The 20,411-nt window shown below is 50.6% G+C and overlaps 1 protein-coding gene across 15 annotated transcripts in view; it reads right to left on the bottom strand.

The window, feature by feature from the left end:
- Window positions 1-2,054: 2,054 nt before the first annotated feature.
- The window catches only part of NAV2 (neuron navigator 2), a 367,465-nt gene continuing 349,108 nt past the window's right edge, over window positions 2,055-20,411 (bottom strand). For all 15 annotated transcript variants that reach the window (XM_084772850.1, XM_084772858.1, XM_084772861.1 and 12 more), the window contains 7 exons: window positions 17,784-18,019; window positions 15,657-15,811; window positions 15,370-15,441; window positions 14,278-14,474; window positions 13,858-13,976; window positions 7,778-7,981; window positions 2,055-5,460 (listed from right to left, as the gene is read on the bottom strand). In XM_084772850.1, the coding sequence (XP_084628976.1) occupies window positions 5,335-5,460; window positions 7,778-7,981; window positions 13,858-13,976; window positions 14,278-14,474; window positions 15,370-15,441; window positions 15,657-15,811; window positions 17,784-18,019 (1,109 nt within the window). In that variant the 3' untranslated portion in view covers window positions 2,055-5,334. The remainder of the gene's footprint in view (window positions 5,461-7,777; window positions 7,982-13,857; window positions 13,977-14,277; window positions 14,475-15,369; window positions 15,442-15,656; window positions 15,812-17,783; window positions 18,020-20,411) is intronic.

Below are 20,411 nucleotides of genomic sequence, written 5' to 3'. Positions count from 1 at the left end.
TTCTCTCACCTTTTAACTATAGTATCTTGACAAATTTTCTGGGTTTTGTTTGTTTGTTTGTTTGTTTGTTTGTCTAATCACAGGGGTAAAGTGGGAGGGAAAACACTCTTTCTGGGGTTATTCTGCAGATTATGTGGAACTTTGGAGAAAGTTTGTGACAATGTTAAGTTCTTGATATGCTGCAAAGTCTTTCTTATGGTAAACAGGAAGGCACACGGGCACTGGATGTCATCCAGGTAGAGTGTGGTCCGGGGAGTGGATCGCTAGCATCATGCAGGCTCCCAACCAGAACAGACACCAGCGGAAGCACAAAACAACGAAACGCTGGTGACGCTATGGAGAAAGTCAATGGAAATGTACATAGTAAGAGAACACTACAGGGTTCTCAAAGCTTTAAAGCAGGGGCTGGAGACATGGGTCAGTGGCTAAGAACACTTGTTGCCTCCTGTTTGTTTGTTTGTTTGTTTGTTTGTTTGAGACTGGGTCCCTCTACAGAGCCCCGGCAGTCCTAGAACTCTCTATGTAGACCAGGCTGGCCTTGAACTTAGAGATCAAGGCATGCCTCTGCTCTCCCAAGTGCTGGTACTAAAGGGATGTACCACCACACCCAGCCAGCCCTTGCTGCCCTAGCAGAGGATCTTGCTGTGGTTCTCAGCACACACATGGTGGCTCAGATTGTCTGTAACTTCAGGCCTAGGGGGACCGATATCCTCTTCTGGACTCCAATGGCACTGCAGGCATATACATACACAGATTATACATGCATGCAAGCACGCCTATATATCAAACTAACAAAACCCATGGAAGACAGTCTGACCATAGGATCCAGAAATCCCACTCCGGGGCTTATGTCCAATGGAAATACAATCAGTCTGTCAGAGGTATGTGCAGTTCATGTCACCTGACACTCTCAGTAGTTATGCTGCCGAGTTAAGTAAGATGTTATCTGTTAGAGGAGGGGTGAGGAAAATTTGTATATAGTCAATTCAGAATGCTGAATCAGCCACTAAAAAAAAAAAAAGTCAAATGGTGGTGCATACTTAGAACACAAGAGGCCAGCAAATCTCTATGTGTTCACTGCCAACCTGGGATACATAGTGAGTTCCAGGCCCACCTGGCCTATATAGTGAGACCCTGTCTAAAACAAACAGGTGAAATCCCATTATTTGTGGCCACAGGGACAGAACTAGAAGATTTTTGAGAAGAGTCGGGTATATAGGAATGACCTTACATACAGAAGCTCAAAAAGTTGATTTTAACAGTGAAGAGAGCAGTGATTGACAGAGGCAGGGGGTGGGGGTGCTCATGAGGGCTGCTGGGTACTGAGTGACCTAGTACAGTGACAGCAGCTTCTGAGAAAGCCACGCTTCATAAAGCGCCTTGGATTCGCAGTGCCCGAGGGGAAGAGAAAGATGCTGATTTGGTCCTTGCATCCAATCCTGCAACAATCACATTGTCAAGAAGGCACAGCAGAAAATACAAACTTGCAGCTGGGTTCTAGGGAAGTGTTTGCAGAGCATGTAGCAAGCCTTGGGATCAGGCATGGTACTGCATACTCACAACTGTGGCATTCAGAAGGGTATGGGCAGGAATATTAGAAGTTCAAGGTTATCCCTGGCTAAATAGTGAATTTGAGACCAGCATGAGATACATAAGACCATATCTAAAAACAAACAAACAAACAAAAAACAAAAATAAAAAAACACCAAAAGGCAAAAATCCAAATAAAACTCATATAATCTTGAACGATAACAGAGACAGGGAATTTGGAGGGCCATGGCAGATACGCTAAAGCGGCATTCGCAGAAGGCACACTGGCTCCTAAAGGTGGCAGATCCATGGCTGAACTTTTGACGGGCTCCAGTGAGTGGTGGTGACTTCCAAGGGAAACAAACGGACAGAGGTGGCTCCTGGTGACTTCCTAGCAAAGGTGGCTCTTAAACAGATTTGAGGTTCCTTAGCTTTACAGCCTCTGGGAAAGAATAGGGTCTTCCTGGCAAGAGCTTAACACAAGGCAGGTCTCAGACGAACACAGAGAAGGCAAAACACTGATCTGAATAAATAAGCATTAACTTTATTGAATCATGAATAATTTAAGACTGGTACAATCATCAGCTTTACTCTCTATGACATGGGGGCAGATCTCCAGCGGATTGTTCTCAAACCCAAAAACCTCATGACAAATGAAAATTAAATAGGGAGGGAGGGAGGGAGGGAAAAGGGTGGTGGTGGAAACATACCGTACACAAAATACTCAATTCCTAGTTTTCTCTTTAAAAATGGCTAGAAAAAAGTCATCAAAATGCAGCAGTTTCATTGATTATTTACAATTTCTATGTTACAATGAAAAAAAAATGTACATCTTATAGAACATGTTCATAAACCGCTCGGCCCGAAACAAGCAGGTCAAAATAGCAAACCTCCCACTTGATATCCAAAAAGCTGGGGGCTGCTCTGCTTTTGAAATAGATTTGCCATGGTCAAATTTGGGCACATTGAATTTTAAAGCCGAGCATTAAACAATAAAATTTAAAATGTCCCCAAAGTCAGTGAAAGATCTGGGCAAGCCTTGCCCTTGTCACACTCCCACCCCACCCCCAAACCTTAAATTAAAAGGACTTCCCATCTCACTGTGTGATTCTTGGCCTCCTGGGAAGAAAACGTTTGGCTCCCACTGGTACCTCAGTCAGCATCAGTGTTGCATAGGATTTCTTACATTTCAAACTTATCCTATCTATAGAAAAAGGCAAAATGGAAGCATTTCAGACAGAACCCTAAGTGACTGCAAAGTCACTTTGTCCAAGGTTGAGCAACAGGAAAGTAAAATCATGACCCAGTAGGAAACGCGCCTTTCAGACAGCCCCGCTTTCCAGGGCTTCAGGAAGGCGGCTGAGCTAGGAGGCATTCAAGGGCTATGTAACTAAGTTACTGTTCGCCTGTAGGGGGCAGTAAGGTACACAGTAGGTTTCTGCTGTGAGCCTGGATGTGGCCGGAGAGAAGTCTGGGCTTGGAGAGTGGGGAGAGGGTGTCATTAAAGACAATAGTTCCAAACAATATTGGCGAGGGGGGGGGTGGTTACTCCTAAGGTGACTGAGAAAACTACGCACAAGGAGGGACTTGATTTTACCACCTCCCAAATTCACAGTATGAGAGTGTACGGTGGTTGCTGGGAGATAGGCTGAGAAGGGTTGCCCTTCGAGGGGCACAGGAAGGCTCAGGGGTTGGCTCTCTGTCACAGGCTAGACGCACGGCTTAAAGGTTTCATTACAAACGAAACAACAGAAGAAGACACACTCACACCCACACTAGTAGCGAAGGCCGAGTCTAGGATTGCAGCAGGGAGCGGACATGTTTCTGTTTACCAGTTAACAGGACACAGTCTTGTTCCTTCCAACAAGGAAGAAGAGCGGTGCCGTTCCAAGCAAAGTGAGCAATTTTTGGGTCAAGCTCTTAGGGTAAGAAAAAAAAAAAAAAAAGACCAAGAAACAAACGTTCAAGAATAGGATAACAAACAACGGGATCAAAACCCCCGATCGGTACAGAGATACCCCCACTGGGGCTGGGAAAGACTCTACAAAACACAAAGAACTCAAAGATGTCCATACAGGTAAGGAGGACACCAGTGTGCTGAAGACATGGCCCACTAGGGTACGTCTCCTAGGACATAGATTTGCAATGTCGCATGGACTTGAGGGGTTACTGTCCAGTGAGGTTGTTGGCTGGAGACTAACAGGAACCTAAAAATGGAGATTTTCTCTCTCTCTCTCTCTCTCTCTCTCTCTCTCTCTCTCTCTCTCTCTCTCTCTTCCTCTCTCTCCCCTTTTTCTCACAATCATACATTCACACAAATGAGTCTTTCGGATGAGAAGTTGGCAACTTGTGTTCTCTTTATGAATAGATGACTTATAGCCCTGTTTACTTCGATGGGGAAGACACACACACACAACCCCAGGCAGGCACAACACTCATGTGCATCAACACGGTCAGTACAAAACCAGTAAGGCATTGCAAGGGGGGGTGGGGTCAGCACCAAAGAGGTCAGGCAAGGCTCATCAGGACGGAGGCAGGGCCAGCCAGCCAGGATTCTGGGAAGGGTGGCTGCCCTTCCCTGGCTAAGCTGTGTCACCTTGGTTCTGAGGAAAGTGCCAGTGTTTGGTGAGAGGGCAGCATCAACTCCTCCTGCAGCTGGGGTCTGGGATGCCTGAGGTGATGAACTGGGGTTCTCAGCCCTCAGATACAAGAAGGAAAGGCGAGGTCCATGGCTTACCCACAAGAGGAGACCTGGTCTTCGTCCATCTGCAAGGATACAAATACCCACAGCCCCAATAGGAGGTGTAGAGGGCACAGACCTGTGACAACGGACACTGAAAACGCAAGCTGAGGAGGGGACAAACTCAACTCTACTTAGTTCTTCCTTTCACCAGAGGACTAATTCTGGTCAAGGTGGGGGGCAGGGAAGGGAGGAAGGAACCTGCACAATCAACCAGGTAGAAAAGGCAGACACAGGCAGGGGCTGATAGTTCTCCAAAGAACCACTCGTACAGTACACAGTGTTCTCGGACAAAAACCTGACCATTTAGACAGACGAAGGAAACAGGCGCGCTTTTCTGTGTTGCTAGCCCCATCCGCTCACTCACATTCTCACCTCTTTACTTGCTCTCTTGGGTAATTGGGGCTGATGGACTGAAAGAGGGGGTAACGGGTGTACTGGAATAGACAAAAATACCTCTCGGGGAAGGAGAGCACCATGTGGAAAACAGAGACTGTATGGTGTATTGGTGTCCCTGGGTGGCGCTCCAAGCGAGTGCCCTCATTAGCACCAATTCTTCCACGGAGGGTGGGCGGCATGGCCCTGGGGTGCTGGTGGCCAGACCCACGCTGGTGGGTCTGTGCTGAGGGAAGCCCTGTTGTCTGTGTTTCCCAGTTGGGTTTAGTCTTTTCTTTCTGGGGGTAGCTTGTGGAGGGTTGCTGTTGGGTTACAGGGCACCAAGTGGAATCTTATTATTATTTTTTTTTTTTAATTTCATTTAATCTCCTTATATTTTAATGGTGAGGATCCTTTCCCGTGACGTATCTTCAGCATCTCACGGAGGTCGCAGCAACAAGGCAAGCCGAGAATGAGAGTATAACAGAGGCTGGTACAGTTGTCACCGTGAGAGGAGGTGGTCCTGGGCTGCTCCTGCAAGGGCAGAGTGCAAGGGATGAGGGTGTCCCGTTCCTGCCACTCTGCCCTGGCTTCAAGGCTGTGGCAGCCAGGGCTGGCTCAGGAAGTCATCTTCAGTATGAAATGGAGGATGCGGGTGGGATGGAGTGAGGAGAAGCGGGGGACCTCAGTCACAGAGTGGACTCCAGTGACGAGTCCAGGATGTCGTCATGATGGCTGTTGCTGTTGGAGTCACTGTCGTAGCTCTGGGGACTGGAGTAGTTGGCTGCCTCCTGCAACCTCATCAACATGTTCATCTGTGGGGAAGAGCAGAGAGGTGAGAGTGGTCGTCCATTTGCTGGGAAGCCCACCCTGGCCTCTTTGGAGCTCCTGTCACCTACTCCAGACTCACCCCAGGGCTCACAGCTCTCAGGAAAGGCTGTGGACAGGGGCACAGTAGAGGGTTCAAATGCCAGCTTCCTGGCTTACTAGCTGTACGAGCTTGAGAGGTTGCTTAGTCCTTTCCGGTGGCATTTCCTTACTGGCCAAATATAAGTATGAACAGTTCCCGCCCATCACGTTGAGGTGTGGGTTGAGTGACAAAGCCCTACCAATGCCATCCCACAGCTGTGGCTTGTGGAACCCGGGGAAGGTTTGACATCTGAGGCCCGGGGGCTTCAGGCAACTGCCGTAGCCTTCAGGAAGGGGAGGAGCAGCTTGCCAGGAGCGAAGCTTCAGGGCCAACAGTTTGCAGAGGTATGCACCACTTCAAACACGAAAGCACCCACGCCTCCATGGGTGGGTGGACTGGACACAGGGCTTATCTCTCGGGAAGCAAAGGAAAGGGTGTGCCGACCACTCAGGAGCGGGCCACCTTGGACCGAGCAAACTTTAGGAGTGTGAGCTGTTGTCTGTCACCTTTACCTCAAGCGGAAGGAAGACTTTGTTCCTAACCTCCCTCAGCTGCATATTCTGTACTGGCCATATTGTGGGAACAGAGAGGTACAGTCAGAAATATCTTTGATTTTTACTTATAATTACAGACTGTATTTTGTATTTCATATAGCAAGTAAGTCAGGAGGAAGGGCCTCTCTGGGCTAAGGAGAAGGCTGTCATAGCAGACTATGAAGCCAGTTGCCCTCCAGATGCTGGGCAGAATCTCCCTTGGGGAACCAGGCTGGTCGCCCCTCCCCCACCCACCAGCTGCTCTCTATGTGCAGCACCAGAACCGAGGAAGAGGGAAGGCTGTGATGGCACTGATACAGCGGCCAGTCCTCAGCAGTAAGAGTGCTCGCTGGCTTACCAGACACCCCCAGCGCCCAGAGTGTACGGTTCTGGGGTAAAAGCTAGTCAGTTCAGCTAAAAGGAAGGACTCGTTCTCATGGGGGAGCCATCAGTAAGGAAGAGAGCTACCACAAGAGCGCCCCGTGGCCTTAGGCAGAGAGAGATATGCCAGGCATCTGATTGGTACAGGGGTGTTTGGGCCATCATAACCCCCTTCAGGGGTCTGGGTTTGTTCTGAGAGGGCCGTGCACTTTCCAAGTTTGAGCCAAACGCCTTACACTGCATGATTTCCCAAGTCCCACTTTTACGTAAGACATGACATGATGAGCTTGCTTGACTTCAGTAAGACCCCTGTGACCTTGGCCATGACCTTCAGGCCACATGCAGGATCGCAGCATTGAATTCTTCTAAGCAGCTTCTATTCACAGCTTCAATAGTGTGGCTGTGCCAAGGCACCTACTGGTGGGACTCGGACAGCCCAGGTCACGTGCTGGTGTTTATTTAGTACACTGGCACACCACGAGGGCTGAGGGCTGGAACGAGCTGCTTTGGCTGTCCTTCTTGAGAGCACTCTCTCCCATTAAGTAATGATGCAAGCAGTGCTCTTTGCTGGACTTTTGTTGTAGCAGCCATGGAAGCTAGCGTGCATTTCGGGCGGGATGACAGTCATATACACATAGGGCCTTGGGCACATTTGCTACTTCATTTTATGTCTTTTTGATGAGTGCAATATAACTTAACAGGATGACTATGGACAAGTCTTGTATTAGTAGAGAATTATTGAAGTGATTGGGGCCTTATCATTGCTACCCACGGTCTATACTCCTTTCCTCCTTCCTTCCTTCCTTTATTTATTTAATGGGGTGGGGATGTGGTTCTCCTAGCAAAACTTGGCTCAGTCTTCTCTCACTAGCCAGGAGAGCTGGGTTAGGGCTGTCAGTCTTCTTCCCGTGTCTCCTGCTCTTACAAATCTCTCATTGTCTGGCTTTGGTGCCAAGTCTAGAGCATGCCCTTGTGTTCCCTTGCTCTATAGGACAATATACAGTGGTGACATTTCAAAAGAGGACACACAGTGGGGAAGAGAACATGTGTAAGAACATTCAAAGGGATAGAGAAAAAAAAATCAAACTTTTAACCTTACACCAGAAAAACTTCAAGGGGTATGGAGGGAGGACGGAGCTAAAGGTCTTAATAAAAAAATTAACACCATGGAAAAAGATACCGGAGAAAATCACCGCCATTAGTGGGTGAGTCCAGCCCTCCACAGCAAGGCTTTGTCATGCCCTATTCCCAGAGAGCTTTGCCTCACACCCAGTCCATGACTTCAGTCACTGAGTGCTGTCAACTCACCAGCGGGTCTCCTTCAGCATCACTGGGGGGCACCTGTTTGCTTGTCGGGCCCTCCCGAGGCAGGGAGTAGCCATCGAACCCCACGTCCTCAGGCCGTAGCTGCAGGAGCGGAGGCCACTCGTGCTGCTGTGGGCTGGCAGCCCATGGGTAGGTATCCATTACCCATTTGGCGGGGTCCTCCCAGGGTGCGCGCCTTCCATAGAGCTGTAAAGAGACAGGAAGGGCACAGTCTGAGACTCTCATGCGGCCCCGCTTTTGTAGCTTGATGAAAAACCGCTTCAACCAGCTTTATGGCTCAAGTAGTATCCTGAGCGGGGGACTAGAGGCTATGGTGGCAGGCTCTGGGGTCTCAGTGGCTTGGGCTCACTCTCGACACTGCTGCAAACTCACTGTGCAAGGCGCTGGTCTCCTGGCATTGCTGGGTCAACTTGATGGACTGCCTCCCAGGAGCCAAGCAACCATCTGATGGGTGTGAATATTTCTACTGTGGCCAATTTCACACTTCCACCACGAGCCCACTGAGGGTTGGGTTGGAAAGAGCCAGGCTCTATTAGCCTTCACAAGCTACCTCTAGAATTTCACTGGGCAAGCCCACTCAGACAGGGCCTCTGGCCCAGACTGGGTTCTGGGCAGCAATATGGCAAGGCAGGGGTCAGCAATGGGCCTGAAGAAATGAACCGTTTTGTGTGTGTATGTATATGTGTGTGTATATGTGTGTGTACAAGTATGGTGTGTGTGTGTGTGTATCCACATGCATGCAAGTGTGCATGAGGAGGCCCAATCTTGCTCACTGCCTCGCACACAGCTGTCATTGAGGCAGATGCTCAGCTGAGCCCAGAGCTGCATAAGTCAGCTGGTCTACCTGTTGGTTTCTCTCAGCATCCCATTTCTGCCCTCTGAGCATGGCGTTACAAGTGGGGCACCACATTCATTGGGAATTAATTGGCTTCTAGGAGTCTGAACTGTGGTCCTCTTCCTTGCTACTTCTGTGACAAGCATTTGAACAGCTAAGCCATGTCCCTGGCCTCTGAACCCTCATTTTAAAGTTTGTCTGACTCTCAGGGTGTTTTTGTGGGGTCTCTTGTTAAGCACAACACTAGAAGAAGACACTGTGCTCAGGCAACTGAGAGATGAGGCCTTTGCTGGTTCAGGAGTTTCAGACTTGTCCACCATGGTAACTGATTTATTACCCAAAGAGCAAACTATATCATTATTTAGTTTCATAAGGCCAACAACATATCCTGCTCTGGTTTCTTTTCTCAAGCCCTGAGGCCCTGACCCTGCAACAATTTTAAGGACAGTTCCTGACAGCCCTGTGAAATATATATATTCTTCAAAGAATGGAACCCTAGGCTGGGTCACTTCTTGCAGTGAGGCTCTTAACCACTACGCTGCTAGGTCTAGTGCGGCTGTTTTCCTTGCAGGCCACGCCTGACAGTGTTCTGGGTGCCAGGTGCTGAGGAGCAAACAGTACGGTGTCCTAATAGAAGCATCACTCCCATGGTTGACAGATGAGGGGGGGGGCAGCCCCAGGAAGGAGAAGAGCCATCACAGATCAGGTGTGCTACTCACTGGCCACTGGCATCAAAGCAGACGTGATAGGGCATGCTCACAGACAGGGCAGGGCAGGGCGGGGCTGTCTGGGCTATAAAAAGGTATTTCTACAGTAACTTCAGGGTATGTAGACGGAACATTCCAGACACCACCTCCCTGTGTGTGTGTGTGTGTGTGTGTGTGTGTGTGTGTGTGTGTGTGTGGTGTGTGTGTGTGTGCGCGCGCATGTGTCCATGTGTCCACTCTCTTAGAAAGCTGCAGTGGAAAGGCAGAGGCAGATGCTACTGGGACCTGAACTTAAGTGGGCCCAGCTCTAGCCTGACAGAACTCCACCTTACCAAGTCACAGGCTCTCAGCTAGAAGGATCCAGAACCTAACAGCAGTGTCAATGTGAAAAGTCGGAAGGCAGAGCTGGATTCAAACCCAGGACTCGGGCTTCCTCCTCTGGGCCTTTTCCTCTCACCGCACCCTGGGAACCTCTCTGAACCAACAAAACCATGTGACTCGGGCAGACCTGGAGCCTGAAAGCAGCCTGCGCAGCAGACCCCAGAAGCATGCCAACCTGCTCACACACTCTCGCCGGTGGCTCCCCTCTCCTTGTGTCACCGGAGTCACTCCAGGTCTTAGAATCAGATTTCCACACAGGATGCGCCCACTCTACCACACCTTAAATAAGTCCACCTCTCTGTATCAGTGGCTTCCTCCTTCACGTGACTCCAGCCCCTCCTATGACATCATCCTCTCAGGTGCCAGCTTCCTGTCTCCCCTCATGCCAGTCTAAGCCTCTAGCCTAGTTTTGTTTTGCTGCAGCTCCCTCCATCTGGGGCAGTCTTAGTCCTTGAACTCCGTCCCACAGCCTAAAGCAATCGAGTGTGAACAGGAAGGAATTGAGGAAGAGGCAGGTGCAAGCCCGTCTGCAGAGGACACAGAAGCAGCTGGGGATAGTTACAGCTGAGGGAGACGATTGAGACGAGAAGCCTCTCCCTCCCAGGCCTTCTGAGGGGACAAGACTGGCTCTCTGAGGAGACCATCAAGGCTCTGGAACCACTAAGGCTGTGGCTAAGCAAGCCTCTGGCACTTCCGAGGCCCGGTGGTTTGTCCACACTTGCTCTTCTTCATTTTTAGCCCCCCACATCTGGGTTTCCAGAACCAGACCACTAAAACTGTCCCATAGATCACATTTCCCCATTTATGGACGAGAAGGCCAAAGCTAGCATGGGAGACTACCCAGGGTGTCAGGGGGCCTTGGTAACTGAGGAAAGGTCTCTGAGTGTCCCTCCACTGCTCCTGTCCTGTCCCTGCCATCAGAAGAGTAGGTTTTCTGAACTGCTCCACCCTGCAGACACCAGACACTTTGGCAAGTATTTCTGATGACGAAGCGGAGCAGGACTGCGGTCCGAGTCATAAGGTAAGTGTACGTAGGTACAGCAAACATTAGCTGTAAGAACAGAAAACACCTTTACAAGCCTTCCTACATTCCACAGGACATGGTCAAGGCCAGGTGGCCATGAGTCAGTTGGACACAAGCAAAGGAAGTGATGCAAAGCATCCGGGCTCTACTGCAGACTCTGGAGGGCAGTGGAGGGACAGCTGGGCAGGCAGACCTTCACTTTCCCCAGGGCAGGAGAGGAAAGCTGTTGTCCTACTTGGTCAGTAAGAATGCTAGGTGATGGGACAACAGAAGCCAAGACACTGGAAACTAACATTTGGGCTGTGAGACTTCTGACCCCATGAGAAGCACAGGGCTCTTGGATATGCATGGCAGGACGAACAGGCACATTTAGGAAGCACTTCTAGGCACTTACTTACATGTACACACATACGTACATAACACACATACACATAACACCCCACTACAGAAAAGACACTACAGCCTGAACATGCTGAACTGTGCTTTATCCACTAGGGGGCGATGCTGTGTTTCCTCTAGGCAAGGATTGCCTGAGTCTGATGGTAAAGGCTGACATCAGCAGAAAGAGGTTCCTGTGTTCTTACCCAGTCCCCGCACTCCCCATGGCAGCCCCGTCCCTAACTCATTATATGCGACAGCCCCTTTGGAACCTATTCTTGGGTCTCCACCTCTTTTCGGTTCATAGCGTTGGCCAAGGAAGGGCACACATTCTCTGAACAGCAGTGTGCTCTCCTGATGGCCACTGTGCAGGGTGAGGTGAGGCGTGAGGGACCCCAGACAGCGCATGGTACACACTGAGCTTGCCCTCAGAGGAAGCCTCAGGAGAGAGAGGAATTGAAATGAGTTTGTTTGCTTTAAAAAAGGACTTCTCTTATCAAGTGAAGAAGCCACATGCAGAACTCTGCCATAAAATCTAACACTAAACTGGGCATAGTAGTGCACACCTTTAATGCCAGCACTCAGAGGGCAGAGGTGGGCAGATCTCTGTGAGTTCAAGGCCAGGCTGGTCTACACAGAGAGACCCTATATCAAATAACAACAACAAAACAAAAAAGCAAAACAAACACATTGTGGTAGCCCATGTCTACAATTCTTACATGCCAGAGTCTGAGGCAGGAAGATCAGGACTTCAAGGCCAGCTTGTACTGTAGGAGACACTGTTCTTAAAACAACAACACAAACTCATCCAAACTCAACCAATACTTTTGTTCCCTGGCTACCTACAACAGTCTCCTTCTGAGTCTTAGGAGATCCTGGGCTGGCTGTCATATGGTCACTCAGTCACCATGGTCTGCTGAGGGAACTGGGATAAGGTCCAAGCTTCGGCTGCCCTTGGTTTCCTCTCCTGTAAACTCACAGGGCTGCGGGGGTGTCAGGGGTGCAATGTCTGGCAGATGCCAAGGCCTCCTGAACCTCAAACTTTCACCTAAACCCTGGCAAGGAGAACACGGCAATTCCTTAGGAAGCAGCAGCCTCCAGAGCTGCCTCCTGCACTCACTCACAAGGCAGAGCTGGGAGATTTAGGACAGGTAGTCCTGACTTAGCTGTCTCCCTTCACTGCTTCCTCACTGAAGACATGTCCATCAGATGACCTCTAAGACGCCATGGTGGCACATCTGCTTGCCCCCTGCCAGAGGCAGGCTGTTCAGCAGCCACTCTGAAGCTCCTCCCACCTGTGGCCTTGCTCTTGGTGGGAAGAAGTGATGTCCCTCGTGCAATGGCTCCCCGAGCAGAAGCAAGTGCAAGGTGTCATCCCAAGCTATGCCTGAAGTCTCCCTGTCAGTTCAGCTCCACATGGGAGGGGCTTTGGTACCTCCAGCCACTGGGGAACCAACAGGCCAGCTCAAGAATGGTGGTGCAGCTGGGCGGTGGTGGCGCACACCTTTAATCCCAGCACTCGGGAGGCAGAAGCAGGTGGATCTCTGTGAGTTTGAGGCCAGCCTGGTCTACAGAGCAAGTCCAAGGCAGCCAAGGCTGCACAGAGAAACCCTGTCTCAAAAATCCAATCCCCACCCCACACACACAAAAAAGAATGCTCTGTGCCAGCTTGGAGATCTTTGCTCAGCAGCTTCTGACGTCTTCCACCTGACTGAAGTCATTCCCTTTCCTTTATCAGAAAGTCAAGTTAGGGCAGAGAGAACACAAATGGGAAGACTCGGGGGATGGGGTGGGCAAAGGGGCAGCAGGAGTTCCTCCAGATAACCATCAAAGCATGCCAAGCTGCGATGAAGAAATACACCCTTAGTAACTCCTAAGCTGAGTGTCAGCAGTGGATGCTCCAGATGCTGCTGAACGGGAGGGATGTGCAGCCAGAAAAGACCCAGAGCTACCTGTGAAGAGTCCTGAAGACAGGTAGGCGATAGGCCTAAGCATCTAGGATAAAGTTCAGAAGGTAAGGATTCAAACTCCAGATCCTCTGAGCTCCGATGTGCCTCAGAGAGAAGCCAGGGTCTTACTTGTGCTGAGTAAGTACTCTACCAGTGCAGCCTTGAACACACGCCCTACCTCTCTCAACTTCCCAAGCGGAGGATTTTAGGACTCTACTATTCTGCCTAGTGGAAGCTTTGTTTGTATAACCTTTGGGCCTCAGTTTTCTCCTCCTGAAAAATGATAACAAAGTTGGGCGCTGTGGGGCATGCCTGTAATCCCAGCACTCAAGCAGGCAGACACAGGTGGATCTCTGTGGGTTTGAGGATAGCCTGGTCTACAAGAACAGCCAAGGCTACACAGAGAAATGCTATCTCCACAAAAAAAAGAAAAGAAAAGAAAAGAAAAAAAAATGATAGCAATAAGATCTGCCCAGATCTTAGGTCTAACCCAAGACTTGAAACACATTAGAGAGATAAGCAAATTATGGGGTGCTATGCCCGCATCTGGTTTCGTTTCGTATCCCTGTGCTGGAGGGTTGATGGTCATGGTTTTGCTTAATCCTTACAACTCCTTGTGGCAGAATGATGCTGTTATCTTCCCTATAGTGAGATGCTCTGTCTGGCATCACCCAACTATTAAGCAGCTGAGCCAAGACTTACGAATCCTGTGCCACACTGAGGGCCACACAGGGTCCCTAGCACGGGTGCTCAAAGTCTGAGGAAGCCAAAGGGAGCATGCGTCTCACCTGGAGTCCTTCTCTGACAGCTTCCAGGAGGTAGGGGATGATGGAGTAGTTCCACAGGTCAGTGAACCACACTCTGGAGCCATCCACGTCGATGGGACATGACAGGAAGAGCCGGGGACCTGGGGGCCACGATGAGACATGTCAGGACTGAACTGCTGTAGGCTGGTGTCAGGAGACTTCCTAGTCTAAGCTTTTCTCACTGGAGGGATACCGCTTTCTCTAAGCAGTGGTGGGACTGATGGCTTGAGGTATCCCTCTGCCCTTCTTGATCTATCTCTGAGGACAGTGTGACATCTCTGCTGAGTACTGTCCTAGCCAGGACCCAGAGGATAATCCTTGAGGGAGCCAGGGTTCTCTGGAAATTACTACCCACTCCTTCTACCCAGCCGCTTGCCCCAGCGCGCCTGGCCTCCCACCTACCGATGGTGACATCCGAGGAGCTGTGGGCCTCCAGGAAGCGGTTGAGGTGATGCCAGACCTTGGGGATCCAGTTGATGATTTTCACCAGCTCCGTGTTGCGCACCCGCCCACTGATCTCCGTTTCCATGAGCTTCCGCCTCAGGAAGCGGCCGAGGAAACCTTTTACAGGCTCTGTGTGGTTGGCACAAAGCACCCACCTAGGGGAGTCAAGGAATGCCCTTTCAACCACAAGGGTGCCCAGCAAGCATGGCAAGCCTCAAAACCCCAAGTGTAGCCGGGCATGGTGGTGCATGCCTTTAATCCTAGCACTCGGGAGGCAGAGGCAGGCGGATCGCTGTGAGTTCGAGGCCAGCCTGGTCTACAAAGCAAGTCCAGGACAGCCAAGGCTACACAGAGAAACCCTGTCTCATTAAAACAAAACAAAACAAAAAACCCCGAAATGTGTGGAAACGGAAGGTGAGCGCACTCGTTGAGGTGGAGGTCGCATTTAATTCATCTTAGAGGGAGGCCTGCATGGTGGCCAGAGAAAATGTGTTCAGGGTCTAGACTAAGGTGATGAGGTCTGCCTCCCATCTGGAGGTACAAGCAGGGTTGAGGGCATGGAGCGAGGTGCTGAGCGGTGCCAGGGCAAGCAGTATCGCCATTTTGCATGGAGCTAGACTATCCTTGGAGGGGCACCCAGCCATTAGGGATTCACAGCAGATAGAACTGGCAGGTCCCCAGACCCTGCCAAGTGGGGACATTTAAAGGTAGGGGCTGCCACGGCTCACACTGCACAGAAACAGGCACATATGGCCACAGCTGCCTCTCTCACACTGGCCAGTGACTGAGAGTCACAGAGACCAGAGTGCAGGCTTCTGTTCTGACTCAGTCACCAGGTTCCCTGAGCCTCCGTTTCTTCATTGTAAACACAAAGGTAAATGGAATTACGTAAGGCCGCTGTGAGAACTGAGTGAGGCAAGGTGAGCCAGAGAAAACGCCCAGCACAAAGTCTAGCACGCAGCAGATGCTCTGAGGCGGCTGAGCGCCCAGCCTTTCTTTTTCCTTTCTCTGTGCTCTCCATCTGCTGGCGCGAGGGGCGGGATATCTTACCTGAAGTTATGATGAAGCTGGAGGTTGGGAGTGGAAGAGGTAGCCTGGTTCATCGTGCCGATGATGTAAGGGCTGCAGGATGCACAAGGTGAGAAGCTTGGAGTCAGGGGTGAGCTGGAGAACTGCCCGTGGAGGGGTGGCTGCCTCCCCTCTCATCCCCCCCCACCCCCCCCACCTCTAGCTGCATATTCAGCACATCACTGTCATGCTGGCCTGGTTCACCAGCATGCCCCCTCCCCCACCCCCCACCTCACCCTCCCCACCCACCCCTGAGGACTAGCCTTTACCATTTATGGTATTTGCAGTTAAGCAGCCCGTTGAAGATCTCTCCCAGAGAGCTCACGTGGTGCAGGTTGTCCAGGATGATGACCAGAGGCATGTCCACGGCATTGTTCTCGCTGTTGCACTGGTCGGCCAGGTTGGACAGATACTGGCGCAGTTCCTACGGAGCGCAGCATTATGAGCTTGGAGTCGGGGAAACCCACAAGCTCCGGGCCTTCACTGAGCAAGGCCAAGGCAGGAAGAAGGTCTCCCTTACGAAGTCACGCCGTGGACACAACCTGAGAACCTATCTGTCACAGGGCATCAGTGGGGTACCACGGGGATGCTGTGGGCATGGTAAAGCCTTCCTCTTGGCACTTATAAAATTTGTGCTCAAGGTCTCTTTGTTTTTCCCCCTCTGTGCATGTGCACACAGGCATATGTATGCATCTGCATACACAGACCTGTAAGTGCAGGCCAGAGAGCAAACATCGGTGTTATTCCTTAGGTACCATCCACCTTGTGCTTTTTTTTTTTTTAATATTTCATTTAATTTAAATTTATGTGCATTGGTGTGAGGATGTCAGCCGTGAGCTGCCATGTGGGTGCCGGGAATTGAACCTGGGTCCTTTGGAAGAGCAGGCAGTGTTCTTAACCACTCCAGACCCCCCATCCCCACCTTGTGCTTTAAGACAGGGTCTCTTTCGCCAAGCAGGCTAGGCTGTCTATCTTCCAAACCTCAGGCATCTTTCTGTCTCTACCTTTCCAGTGCTGGGATTATAAACAGGCCAACAAACCCAGCCTTCTTTTTTTTTTAATGTGGATTCTGGGGATCAAACTCAGATCTTTGTTGCCAGTTCTTTACTGACTGAGCCCACATCCCAGCCTATAGGTCCAGTTTCTAATCCTTACTCAAGCACTTCTTTAGGAAGCTATCATTTCTTGGCTACCATGCTAATTTCCCAGGAGGCTTCTGAATGCAGGTGTCTCATCCTTAGCTGTCTCCAGAGCTCCCTCCTGAGGGGCTAGTTCTGCAGAAACCACTGGAGCAGAAGAGGCCCCAGCCATGCACAAGTACTGCTGGGTGGTGCTCTGAAACACAGGAGGGCATGCAGGGGCAGGAGAATGCGTGTGCCTAGGGACCTGTCAATGACCTGCTGCCACTGAACCTTGAGGGTTGTCTTGACTGGAGGTGGGAACAGCCCAGTAAGAGCTGGGTCAGGGCTACCCTTCAGGAAAAGACAGAAAGGATGGTACAGCACCAAGGACAGCTTTCCAGAGCCTCTGAAGGGGAGTCGAGGCAGGGCCTGCAACCATGGGAACAGTGACTGAGGCATGAGATCTAATTCTCTCAGGTGCATGAGGCAACTCATAAGGCAAAGGAGCCCTTTCTAAGTCACCTTTGATTCCCCGGGTGTACTGTGCAACACTGAACAGAGCTAGAAATCACAGGCTTTCACTGTATGTGTGTGTATGTATGTATGTATGTATGTATGTATGTATGAAAGGACGGATGAATGAACAAACAAATGAAGGACATTGTAAAAAACCCTTCACAGTCTCCCAGCAAGAACCAGGTCAGACTCCATCTACCAAGTCCCCACCGCTCACTATGTGAGGCCATGGAGCTGGCCATGCACAGGGCTCTGAGATCTCAACCTAAGCCCCAGGACCAACACTTAGTATAGTCTGAACTGCGTCAGACATGTGACAAATGTCCTTAAAGCTGCTGTTGTCGGCCCTGTAAGACGGAGACAAAGACAACTAGTTCTTGACGGGCTCTGTGAGGACGGTCTGCTGCTCGTGGGACAGACATCATCAATGCCAACCAGCCTTGATCGTTGTTACTGGTGGTACTGTTGGCTCATAAAAGGTTTTTATTTGGGGGGAAAAATACTAACACCCAGTAGGCACATGATATGTTTTTGGTGATCTGGACATATCTGGAGGAGCTATCACTGAGGGTCATAAGTGGACAGGATTGACTTGCCCCAGATGGAGCTCCTAGCTGGCAGGATCTGACTCATGGTATTCCTTTCTGCAAGCCCCATTCTGAACTCCTGTCCCGGCTTTCTAAGATGGAGGGCTTATAGTAGTGGTATCAGGAGTATTAAAACAGCCCACGTGCAGCAGGCGCAGGACGACCCCCTTACCTTGCTGGACTTGTGGTCGACATTAAAGGTGGCAATGACGCCGTCTGTCAACTCCCGTCCCTCCCTAAGTACCACGTACTCAGAGAGCCTGTTGGCCAGGTAGGTTTTCCCAGTGCCGCTGGGGCCCGACAGGATGATGCGCCGGTGCTCTATCAGCAGGGACACGTAGCGCTGCAGGATGGGCTTGGGGATGAGGGACTCAAACACCAGAGAGTCTAGGCTGTTTTCCGAGAGCCCTGTTTGAGAGAGATGGGGAAGGCTTGAAGGTGGGCAAGAAGGATAGCTCTGAGACCACATCCCTCTTTATAACAGCATCTCCCGCCGTTCTTGGCAGTCCTAAGACTCCTGCCCACCCAGCCTGAGAGTCCAACATTGCTCCTGTAGGAAGCCACCCTCCTGGTCACCAGTGCTTGCAGTTTTTGGCTCCCCGCAACTCTGGAGTCTATCTGCCTGTTAGCATTAGCTAGCCTTGTGGTGTCTATCCCAGTTGATGCCTGAGTCTTGCACGCTCATGTCTGCATGAATCTAGGTTGCCTCTTCCCACTTCTTCTCCTTCCTGCCAGGAAGCATGCTGTCCGCACTTCGATGTGCTGGGACGGCAACATCCAACAGCACCCTCCTCCCACTCAGGGTAAAGACACCCCTAAAGCATTTATGAGTTTGTTTCTAGCCATTCCCTAATCAAGGTAACCCCTATAAGCCATGACTACTCCCAAAGGACTATGACAAAGATTCCCCACATGCCTCACCAGGTGTATAGTGGAGGGACTCTTGTCTAAATTCAATAATGACCACCACCTCAAGAATACGAGCCATCCAGAAACAATCAACCAGTAGAACACTTCGCGTGCATATAACCCTTTTGGTGTTTTGCCATAAAAATTTCAGAGATCTCACTTTAGAACATGCAAATTGATGGGCCAGAAAAATGGCTCAGCATGTAAAGGTTCTTGCCACCAAGCCTCAGTCCAATCCCCGGGACTCACACTGAGGGGGGAGAGAGGTGGGGGAGGGGAGAGGGAGGGAGATGGAAAGAGAGCCAATTCCTAGGAGTTGTCCTCTGTACTCCACAGGCACTATGTGTCCCCTGCAGAGTCCCAACGCATATTGTACGGAAAGTCATGACTTCTCCCGGTCTCACCGGTGTGAGCTGCCACACCAAATGGGACCCTTTTGGCAAAATCAGATTGGGTTTTAGTGCTCATCAGTGTAATATAGAACTCAAGCTGATCCTTGTCAATGCTAAAATTGATGGCAGCCACAGGTCAGGCTCTCCGGAGTACCACTCCGTCTTGTCACTCATCCTACACAGATCAGCTTTACCCCTTGATGTCTGAAATGTTCACGGTGACACAAGGAGGGGACAATGTACGGTCCCCATGATGCCATGGACTTTGAGTGCCAGTCGTAAATGGCTCCCTTCCTCGGGGGTTCCTGCTATCACAGTTGTTGTTTCTGCGTACCTGGTGCCTCCTCCTGCTTCTCCTGTGGCAGGATTCTTGTTTGTTTGTTTGTTTTTCGAGACAGAGTTTCTCTGTGCAGACCTGGCTGTCCTGGACTCTCTTTGTAGACCAGGCTGGCCTCGAACTCACAGCGATCCACCTGCGCCTGCCTCCTGAGTACTGGAATCAAAAGCGTGCATCACAGGATTCTTTTTGTCAGAGTTTACCCATCCTTGGCTCTGCCAGTGGGCTGTGGGATTGTGACCTCCCCACTATCATTGCCAGTCATTTCGTCACAGAGACCAGAAAAGTAACTAACTTAGGAAACTGGTACCAGGAACAGCCAGTGGTGGGATATACTACTCCTCCTTGCTCAGGCCTCTTGAACTGGTTTGCAGGGGCAGGGAAGTGCTTGGAACTCCAGGATAGAAAGGAAAACCAAGAAAGGTGCAGGCAGAGATTAATGCATCATTCTGGTGGGATTTTGGAGAACAAGAAATGTGTAGAGAATTGTGGATAGTGAAAGCATGGCTCATGAAAGCATGGCTCATGAAAGCATGGCTCATGAAAAGCATGGCTCATAAAAGCATGGCTCATGAAAAGCATGGCTCATGAAAGCATGGCTCATGAAAGCATGGCTCATGAAAAGCATGGCTCATGAAAGCATGGCTCATGAAAGCATGGCTCATGAAAGCATGGCTCATGATGTCTGGGGTTGGGGAGGCCTGGCTCCATCAGGAACAGGCCAAGAGATCATGCTCGCTACATTCTGGCAAAAACCTTGGCTGCCTTCTGCCCATGTCCTGAAAGAGTGAAGGACTGCAGGGCATGGTGACACACACCTTTAATCCCAGCACTCAGGGGACAGAACCAGGTGCATCTGTGAGTTCCAGGCCAGCCTGGTCTAATCCTGAGTTCCAGGATAGCCACGGCTATGTAGAGTCCAAGGCCATGTGTGTGTGTTGGAGGATGGACTGGGCTGGTCTGAATGAAAATGACCCGAGAGGCCCAGAGGGAGGTACACGATTAGTAGGTGTGGCCTTGCTGGGGGACGTATGTCACTGGGAGTAGGCTTTGAGGTCACAGACGCTTCAGCCACGCTCAATTTCACTCTCTGTTCCTGCTGCCCATGGATCCAGATACAGAACACTCAGCTCCTTTTCCAGCGCCATGCCTGCCTACGTGT

This window comes from Acomys minous (genome assembly GCF_964271855.1).
Source record: "Acomys minous genome assembly, chromosome: 2".
NCBI lineage: Eukaryota > Metazoa > Chordata > Mammalia > Rodentia > Muridae > Acomys > Acomys minous.
This window is presented reverse-complemented; position numbering and strand designations above follow the sequence as displayed.